At 62.2% G+C, this 10,484-nt stretch overlaps 1 protein-coding gene across 1 annotated transcript; it reads left to right on the top strand.

The window, feature by feature from the left end:
• Nucleotides 1-3,539: 3,539 nt before the first annotated feature.
• Nucleotides 3,540-7,088, top strand: LOC144948469 (G-protein coupled receptor 52-like). Its single transcript, XM_078877964.1, has one exon. It carries the CDS (start codon nt 4,208-4,210, stop codon nt 5,606-5,608), a length of 1,401 nt encoding a protein of 466 aa, XP_078734090.1. The 5' UTR covers nt 3,540-4,207; the 3' UTR covers nt 5,609-7,088.
• The last annotated feature ends 3,396 nt before the right edge of the window (nt 7,089-10,484 follow it).

Below are 10,484 nucleotides of genomic sequence, written 5' to 3'. Positions count from 1 at the left end.
CACTCACACACTCTCACACACTCACACACTCTCACACACTCACACACTCACACACTCACACATTGTCACACACTCACACACTCACACACTCACACACACTCACACACACTCACACTCTCACACACTCACACACTCACACACACTCACTCACACTCACACACTCTCACACTCTCACATTCTCACACTCACACACTCACACACTCTCACACATTCTCACACTCACTCACACACTCACACATTCACACTCACTCACTCACTCACACACACTCACACACACACACTCATACACACTCACACACACATTCACACATTCTCACACACTCACACACTCACTCACACACTCACACACTCACTCACTCACACACACACACTTACACACTCACACACATTCTCACACATTGTCACACACTCACACACACTCACACATTCTCACACATTGTCACACACTCACACACTCACCCATCCATGCCCTCACACTCTGCGGAACAGGGAGTGAACCACCATGCAGACTCCACACAGCCAGGCGCCAGGAATCAAACCCAGGCCCTTTTTTACCTCAACGTCGTTGTAATTTTCACCGTAAATTGTCATCACGATTACAATCATCATCATCATCTCAAACATCACCGTTATCATCGCCATCTTCATTCTCACCGCCATCGTCACTCATCACCGCGTCATCAGCACACTCTCAGTCCCACCATCATCACTATTTCCTGCACCTCCGATTAGCGCTACTCTCTAGTGCAGTGCGAAAGAAGTTCAACGTGCATCCACGTCGTCATCACCATCACCACCGGCAACATCGTTATAACGACTAACATCACCATCATTATCATCATCATCATCATCACTCTTGTCGCCATCACCATTATCACTCTTGTTACAATCACCATCACGACCATCACCAGGCAAAGACAAAGGTCCCCCGTATAGCGTGTGACAGATTGTAGGGGCAAGTGCTGGTAGCGGGCACCTATGAAGGCCGGCACGGCACACGTGGGGGTGGGTGGCCAACACAACGTCCGGCCGCCTTTGTCTCCCTAGTCGCGATGTTTACACACCGCACCCCAGGTACTCATTTGAGGCTGAGTCGACCTAGGGGAGGCCCATGACCGGTTCAAATAATCGTCACCGGTGTTGATCCCGTAGCGCAGCGCAGCGCTAACCGCTGCACCGCCGCTCGGCCATCACCACCACCGTCATCACCATCATCTCCTCCATGTCACAACCATCATCATGATCATCATCACCCATAACCAGCAACTACCCTCCTCCTCGCTCCATCCATCTGGCTCCGTCACCAGGGTTCCACGCAGTGGATGGGTGTGAGGGCGTTCGTCTCCTTGGCAACGGTTGCCAGGGCAACGGTGATGGGGCATTTGGAGGGGGGGCGGTATGTGTGTGGGGGGGGGCGTTCAAGGCGTCGTGGGTGGTTGTGTGTGTGGGGGGTGGGGGGTGTAGGAGGGAGTGGGGGGGGTGAGTGGTGGGGTGGGGGGTGTAGGGGGGAGTGGGGGGGTGAGTGGTGGGGTGGGGGGTGTAGGGGGGAGTGGGGGGGGTGAGTGGTGGGGTGGGGGGTGTAGGGGGGAGTGGGGGGGTGAGTGGTGGGGTGGGGGGTGTAGGGGGGAGTGGGGGGGGGTGAGTGGTGGGGTGGGGGGTGTAGGGGGGAGTGGACGTTGGGTGAGTGGTGGGTGGGGGGGGGTGCGTAGATTGGGGGGCTATTGAGGGGGAGGGGGTGGGTGACTGTGGGGGCGGTACGGTGGTGGTGGAGGTGGTGGGAGGGGGGGGGGGCAGCTCAGTGGGTGTGATGGGTGGTGGGGGTAGAGTCGGGTGAATGAGTGCCAATCACGTTGGCAGGAAAGCAGTTCGATGCCTGATGCTCCATCTCCGCTCCGTGCGCACCCGCGCGTTCGATTCCAGCCACTGCGCACGCACGCTCTCTCTCTCTCGCTCTCTCTCTCTCGCTCTCTCTCTCTCTTGCTCTCTCTCCGCGCTCTCCCTCCCCGCGCTCTCTTGCGCTGCGCAGAGGAGAGCAGTACGCCGGGCCGCGTCTCTGCCGTGCACATTTTCCGCGGGAGCTCTCACCTTAAAACCATCCCCTTTGTCTCTGTCGCGCTGATCGCGCGCGCGACCGCGTGTACACGATCTCGCGCGCGTGCGCTGTGCGTGGTGCGTGCGTGGTGCGTGGTGCGTGCGTGATTCTCGGTCATCTCCATCCGTCGCGTCCGTCTCCGCTCGGATGCGACGTTCGCCTCGGCGCGCTCTGCCGCCCGCTCGCCTCGCCATCGGCACGGCCTCGGCGAGGGCTGCGGTGCAAGCGAAGCGCCTCCTGCCGCTAAGGCCGCCCGTCCTCGGTCCGGCACGCGGCTCCATCGTCCCGAGGTGCTGATCGCGCGGAAGAATTCGCGTCCCTCCCGCTTCTCCGTCGGAGATCGGCCGAGCTCCCGGCTCCTCCTCCCTCCATTCCCCACCGCCCCTCCCCCACCCCCCACCCCCCACACCCGCCGCCCCCTACCCCTCCGGTCCCACGGGACTCCGTCGTAACGAAGCGTTGGATGAAATTAATGAAGATCAGCGACGCTGTCGGGCGCTCGCTCGCCCCGCTTCTCACCGTCGCCGCCAACGCTCCGGCGCCGCCGAGTGACGGAGAAATGAATTCCGGCATCGCCAACGACGACGGTGGCGACTGAAAATTAAAACGCGAGAGCACGAAGCGACGGACGAGCCAACGAGCAGGTGAGCGGGCGAGCGGGCGAGCGGGGCGAGCGGGTGAGCGCCCTTGCACAATATCTGCTGCGCCGAGCGACGATCCGGCGGCCGCCTCCACCGCCGAGATTTTATTTTGACCGCAACGGTTCATTTATTTGGATTTCGACCGTCCGTCCAACTGGTGCTGGCGCGCGCGCGCGGGGAGGAGGAGGAGGAGGAGGGGGAGGAGGAGGAGGAGGCGGAGGGGGTGGTGGTGGTGGGACGATGAGGAGCGGTTTCTGCCTCGCCGCCGGACGCCGTCCGCCGCTTCAACCCGCGGCGAGGACACGCGATTGAGCGGGGCGGGCGGGAGAGCGAGGGGGGGCCACGCGGGAGACGTGGGTCGCCAAGAAAACGTCGAAGCTCACCGGAGGAGCTCCTGCGTCACGACGCCTTCAACCGTCGCCGTCGAAGCCGCCGGTTTGCTGCCGATCCCTGCCCCGGGATTGAACCGTCGTCGTCGTCCGTGGCGCGAGCCCACGGGGCCGGAGCAACCTGCACGGAGCAGCGCCGGAGGGAGGAGGACGAGGAGGGGTAGGAGACGGAGGCAGCTGTGGATATTTTTTCCTGATCGCTGATAAATCACTCGCTCCCTGGGTGGGCTCCCTCCTGCAGAGAGCTACCCTGACACCCACAGCACCGTCGTCATCATCACCACTACCACCACGACGACTATTCAAGTGTTTTATTATCATTATTATTATTTAATCAATATTCTTTTTTTCCCCCACCCTCCATCCTAGCGGAGGAGGGCGGGCGGGCGGGCGAGCAAGCAGGGGGTGGGGGGGGCAGGTGTTCGTTTACGAGTGACGCTCCACCACCACCGCACCCACCCACCGCCGCACCGACGCACCGCGCCGTCTCTCCCATGGCGCTGACCGTGTCCGCCGGCCTGCTCGCTACCGGCGGCGGCGGCAGCGGCGAGCGCAGCGCCATGCTCGTGCGCATCACCACGGTGCTGGCGCTGCCCGTGTGGAGCCTCGTCTGGGATATTCACATCCAGATCGCCGTGGGGAGCAGAGGCAAGGCCAAGCTCGCCTGAGGAGCGACGCATTCGAGTAGCCGTCACCGCCGCCACCAGCACCGCCGCCACCACCGCCACCGGCACCAGCACGGCCGCCACCGCCACTGCCACCATCGCGAATTTTGGATAAAAATTCTTCTGGGAGACCACGGAACGAATCGTTGCCACGAGACGCGGGTCACCGCACGCGAACGTCGCCGATGAATCACCGTGGCCAGGAGGACGATCGAACGAACAAGAGCATGGCCATCTAATCGCGACGGGCGAGGTGAACAACAAAACAACAACAACCGGATAAGATCAAAACAACAAAACATCCATCGCCAATCGCAAGCGGCGGGGGGGGGGGGATGATGTCGCCTCCGTTGTCCGGGCCCCAGCGCCGCGCCAGCCGGGCCTCCTAACGACCCGGCAACGTTCGCCCGCCCGCCCGCGATGGCGTCGTCCGCGGCGTCGTCCGCGGCGGCTTCGTCCGCGCCGGGCTCCTCCGGCGGCTTCTCCTCCTGGGAGGGCGGCAACGGCAGCTCGCCGTGGGGCGGCGGCGTCTCCGCGTCCGGCTCCGGTGCCAACGGCAGCGGCACCGGCGGCGTCGGCGGCGTGGGCAGCGGCGGCGGTGGCGTGGGCGGCGGCGAGCGGCACCACCAGCCGTGCCCGCTGGGCCTGTCGCAGCGCTACGCGGGAGACGTGTGCGTCCTGGAGGCGGCGGTGCTCACGCTGCTCACGGCGCTGATCGTCGCCGGCAACCTCACGGTGATCTTCGTGTTCCACTGCGCGCCGCTGCTGCACCACCACACCACCAGCTACTTCATCCGCACGATGGCCTACGCCGACCTGAGCGTGGGCCTCTCCTGCCTGGTGCCCACGCTCTCGCTGCTCCACTACGGTCCCCCGTGGGGCCTCAGCGAGCGGCTCGCCTGCAAGGCCTTCGGCTACGTGGTGTCGGTGCTCAAGAGCGTGTCGGTGGCCTGCCTGGCCTGCATCAGCCTGGACCGCTACCTGGCGGTGACGCGGCCGCTCTCGTACGGCCGCCTGGTGACGCCGTGCCGCGTCCGCTGCTCGGTGGCGGCGGTGTGCCTCTACTCGTGCGCCGTCTTCGCGCCGTCGTTCTTCGGCTGGGGCAAGCCGGGCTACCACGGCGACGTGTTCGGCTGGTGCGCCCGTTCCTGGCGGACCAACGCGGCCTACACGGCGTTCGTGGTGTGTGCGCTGTACGCGCCCGCCGCCTCCGTCGTGTGCTTCACCTACGCGCGCATCTTCCGCATCTGCCGCCAGCACACGCGGCAGATCCGCGAGCGCCGCGCCCGATTCCCCAACCGCGACGCCGACGCCGGCGGCGGCGACGACGCCGACGGCGACGACGGACGACGCGGGGCGCCGGGGCCGTGCGGCGGGGGGAGCGGCAGGTCAGCGGCGTCGTCGGCGGGCGCGGCGAACTCGGCGCCGGACCGGCGCTACGCCACGGTGCTGTTCCGCATCACCAGCGTGTTCTACGCGCTGTGGCTGCCCTACATCGCCTACCTGCTGCTGGAGAGCGCGCGCCTCGTGGACAGCGCGCCCGTCTCCTTCCTCACCACGTGGCTGGCGATCAGCAACAGCTTCTGCAACTGCCTCGTCTACAGCCTCTCGACCAGCGGATTCCGCCTCGGCCTGCGCCGCCTCTCGGGCGCCGTCTGCGCCGCCTGCGCCGCCAGCGGCCGCGCCGCTAGGGGCCCCTCCCTCGCCGGCAGCACGGCCGGCGGGCAGAACGGGGCGCCGTTCCGGGCGGTCGCCGGCACCGGCGCCGGCGAGGGCCTGGGGCTCGGCTTGGGGCTGGGGGGTGACCCGTGCGATATTTGACCGTTCCCCCTCCACCCCCGTCCGTGGCCGCACCGGCGGCATTTGCCTGGCAGAGCGGGCGGTGTGATTCCGGCGGGGTGATTCTGGCGGTCTGATTCCGGCGGTGCGATTTTGGTGGCGTGATTCCGACGGTGTATTTCTCGGCGGTGTGATTCTGGTGGTGTGTTTTGTGCGGTGGTTACGATTTCGGTGGTGTGTTTCCAGTGGTGTGATTTCGGCGGTGTGAATCTGGTGGGTGCGACCCCGGTGGGATCGTCACCGTTCAGCTGGGAGAGCGTGGGTTTTTGACCCGGGGCCGCTGGTGGGGCGGGTTCCGGCTGGTTGTCTTGGCGTCCCGGATGATGACGACGTCCCTTCCTGTCGCCGATTTAAATGGTGCAGCGAGCATCTGTGCTGTGCGGAAATGCCACCGCCCCCCTTCCTCCCTTCCACCCCCACCCCCTCGCCAACTCTGGGATTGAACCCAGGAGGTCCGGGCAAGCGGCCACTTCAGCTGAGCAGCAACGCAGTTGGGATTGCGATGGGCCAAGCGTGGTGGTTCAACTCGGGGAGAAAACTTTACGGCAAATTCATCCGCGGTGGCCACTCCGCTCACCGCAGGTCGTCGCCGGCCCCGGTAACCAGAGCCCAGTTTGCGGGAAGGTCCCTACAGCGGCCGAATGACATCTCGTCTCTTCCCGGGAGATGGAGACGATGAGGAGGAGGTGGGGGGAGGGAGGGAGGAGCGAGGTTTTGGTTTTGTTACCGAGCGACGGTGCAGCCGTCTTGGCGTTTGTTGAGCATGACGCGAGCTTGGGGGTTCCCAGAATTCCACGGGTGTTGGTGGGTGCCGGCTGCCCCCGTCCGCCCTCCCCCTCCAATTATCAACGATCGCGGCCTGGATGGATGGATAGATGGAAATTGATGGCTGGCGAAATTGACCGCTGCCGCGGACAAGGAACCCTGGCGGATTTGGAGGGCGATTCGTCGGATGGAACGCGTCGGATGGAAGGCGTCGGATGGAAGGCGTCGGATGGAACTCGTCGGATGGAACGCGTCGGATGGAACGCGTCGGATGGAACGCGTCGGATGGAACGCGTCGGATGGAACGCGACGCGCCGGACCCCTGGACGGGCGGAGAAGGAGACGACGAAGACGCGGATGAGACGCTGGGGGGAGGGGGTTGTAGCGGGGGGGGGATGGGTGCGGAACAGCAAACGGTGTCCGTCCGTGCTGAGATTGGTCGTCGTCTTCTCGCCCGGAGAGACAAGGCTGGGCCGCTGCAGTGCAGCACAGGCCGGTCCGCTGAAATCTTTCTCGTCCTCTCCCCCGCCATGGGCTGCCGGTAGCGGCGTGCGCTTTGAGTCCCGAGCGAGGGGTTGGCGGATCGCCCTGAGATGGGCGGACGGAGCGCGAGGAGGTGGATACTTCGGCTTTGCTTGACCGTGGTACCGCGGCCGTTGGCAAAATGTTCCCCTCACCCCCCCCCCACCCCCCCCCCCTCACCCCCCCCCACCCCCCCACACCCCCCCACCCCCCCCCCTCACCCCCCCACCCCCCCCCACACCCCCACCGTGCGTGTCGTTCACGGTCCCGTTGGCGTGGCCGGCGCCGGTTCACGACGTGGGTCGAGAATTATTTTGGCGCCTCAACTCCAACGATTCGGCAGCGCCTCTCTCCGCTACCGCCGCCGTTAACCGCCGTAGTTGACCGCTACAGTTAACACCCGCAGCAGTTGTTCACCGTTGCCGTTAACTGTCACCGGTAACCGTCGTCGTTAACCGCCGCCACTGTTGACGCCGCCGCGTGTCATCGAACAGATGCCGCGTGCTGCTCGTTATCGTTGTTCCGGGGGGAGGGGGATTGGGGCCGATCAAAACTGGCAGATGCGACCCCCCCGCCGCCGCTACCCCCCCCCCCCGCCCCGCTGCTTCCCACCACGCGCCCCCCCCCCCCAGCCTCCCATCACCGACCGTCAGTCCCCTGCTCCCCCGTGCATTGAAAGTGACGTTGGGAATTCAAACCCCCCACCCCCTCCAACCACCACCACCCCCTCCAACCACCCCCTCCAACCACCCCCCCACCCCCTCCAACCACCCCCATCCCCTCCAACCACCTCCACCCCCTCTAACCACCCCCTCCAACCACCCCCACCCCCTCCAACCACCCCCACCCCCTCCAACCACCACCACCCCCTCCAACCACCCCCTCCAACCACCCCCATCCCCTCCAACCACCTCCACCCCCTCTAACCACCCCCTCCAACCACCCCCACCCCCTCCAACCACCCCCACCCCCTCCAACCACCCCCACCCCCTCCAACCACCACCACCCCCTCCAACCACCCCCTCCAACCACCCCCCCACCCCCTCCAACCACCCCCATCCCCTCCAACCACCACCACCCCCTCCAACCACCTCCACCCCCTCCAACCACCCCCTCCAACCACCCCCCCACCCCCTCCAACCACCCCCACCCCCTCCAACCACCCCCATCCCCTCCAACCACCTCCACCCCCTCTAACCACCCCCTCCAACCACCCCCACCCCCTCCAACCACCCCCACCCCCTCCAACCACCCCCACCCCCTCCAACCACCCCCACCCCCTCCAACCACCCCCTCCAACCACCCCCTCCAACCACCCCCACCTCCGCCCCCCCCCCGCCGAATTGAATCGAGACGCTGCGAGTTTGGTGGTCAAATCGCGAGCGAGCGGCTGTGCCTCTCCCCCTCGTCCCGTGCGAAACAAAACGGTGGAAATTCCACATTCCTATGGCGGCGGTCCGGGGTGGTGATGATGGTGGTGGCGGTGGTGGGGATGGGGACGTGGTGTCGAACCCGGGGTCTGGTGCAGGACGACCGCTGTGTTCCAAGAGGCTTCACGATTGCGTTAAAGCGACACGATCACAACAACACCCACAGAGCAGCGGGTTGTGAGATACGTGGGTGGGTGTGTGTGGGGGTGTGTGGGGGTGTGTGGGGGTGTGTGGGGGTGTGTGGGGGTGTGTGGGGGTGTGTGGGGGGTGGTGATTCGTCTGTGTGTGTGTGGTCAGTGGTGCATTGGGTGGTTAGAGGGAGAGAGAGAGTGGGTGAGAGGGAGTGGGGAGTGAGTGGTGAGTGGTCATCAGCAGCAGAATTCAGTTATCATCAATAACAGTGAGCAAACATCATCAGCAGCAGAAATCAGTTATCAGCAACAGTCAGCAAACATCATCATCATCAGCAGAAATCAGTTATCATCAGCAGCAGTAGCAAACATCATCATCATCAGCAGCAGCAATCAGTTATCATCAGCAACAGTATGCGAACATCATCATCAGCAGCAGGAATCAGTTATCATCAGCACCAGTAGCAAACATCATCATCAGCAGCAATCAGTTATCATCAGCAGCAGTAAGCGAACATCATCAGCAGCAGCAGCAATCAGTTATCATCAGCAACAGTATGCGAACATCATCAGCAACAGCAGGAATCAGTTATCATCAGCAGCAGTAAGCGAACATCATCAGCAACAGGAATCAGCTATCATCAGCACCAGTAGCAAACATCATCATCAGCAGCAGGAATCAGTTATCATCAGCACCAGTAGCAAACATCATCATCAGCAGCAGGAATCAGTTATCATCAGCACCAGTAGCGAACATCATCAGCAGCAGCAGCAATCAGTTATCATCAGCAACAGTAAGCGAACATCATCATCAACAGCAGGAATCAGTTATCATCAGCAGCAGTAAGCGAACATCATCAGCAACAGGAATCAGCTATCATCAGCACCAGTAGCAAACATCATCATCAGCAGCAGGAATCAGTTATCATCAGCACCAGTAGCAAACATCATCATCAGCAGCAGGAATCAGTTATCATCAGCACCAGTCAGCAAACATAATCAGCAGCAGCAGGAATCAGTTATCATCAGCACCAGTCAGCAAACATCATCATCAGCAGCAGGAATCAGTTATCATCAGCACCAGTAGCAAACATCATCATCAGCAGCAGGAATCAGTTATCATCAGCACCAGTCAGCAAACATCATCATCATCAGCAGCAGGAATCAGTTATCATCAGCACCAGTCAGCAAACATAATCAGCAGCAGCAGGAATCAGTTATCATCAGCACCAGTAAGCGAACATCATCAGCAACAGGAATCAGCTATCATCAGCACCAGTAGCAAACATCATCATCAGCAGCAGGAATCAGTTATCATCAGCACCAGTCAGCAAACATCATCATCAGCAGCACGAAATCATCTTCGTCGTGATCGTCATCGTTACCCTGAGTGTCAATGAAAAACCACGACCCCGTTGCGATGGATCGACTGGCTCCCGGCCGTAGGAACGTGGACTTTCCACCCCCCTCATTACGCCCGCTCGAGTAGCAGAGGAGATGCGGGAATAGACCGCCACTCACACGTTACATCCATTCTCTGTCCACTGCTGGACCGCGGGGGGGGGGGCACTCGCCCACGCCGCGCGCTGGTTTCAACCAAACTTCACCACCGCCTAGACCTCTCCCTCCCTCTCTACGTGTCTCTCTCTCTCTCTATGTGTGTCTCTCTACGTGTCTCTCTCTCTCTCTCTACGTGTGTCTCTCTACGTGTCTCTCTCTACGTGTCTCTATCTCCGTGTCTCTCTTTCTGTGTGTCTCTCTCTCTACGTGTCTCTATCTACGTGTCTCTCTCTCTCTCTATGTATCTCTCTCCCTCCCTCTACGTGTCTTTCTCTGTGTCTCTCTCTACGTGTCTCTCCCTCTGTGTGTGTGTGTCTCTCTCTCTCTGTGTGTCTCTCTCTACGTGTGTCTCTCTGTGTGTGTCTCTCTCTACGTGTGTCTCTCTCGCTACGTCTCTCTCTCTCTGTGTCTCTCTCTCTCCGTGTCTCTCTCTCCGTGTCTCTCTCTCCG

Source organism: Lampetra fluviatilis, chromosome 49 (genome assembly GCF_964198595.1).
Source record: "Lampetra fluviatilis chromosome 49, kcLamFluv1.1, whole genome shotgun sequence".
Classification (NCBI taxonomy): domain Eukaryota; kingdom Metazoa; phylum Chordata; class Hyperoartia; order Petromyzontiformes; family Petromyzontidae; genus Lampetra; species Lampetra fluviatilis.
The sequence above is the reverse complement of the archived record's forward strand: the minus strand, read 5'-3'. Positions and strand labels throughout refer to the sequence as shown.

Coding starts and splice junctions, on each gene's coding strand:
- LOC144948469 (XM_078877964.1), top strand. CDS start 4,208: ATGGCGTCGTCCGCGGCGTCGTCCGCGGCGGCTTCGTCCGCGCCGGGC.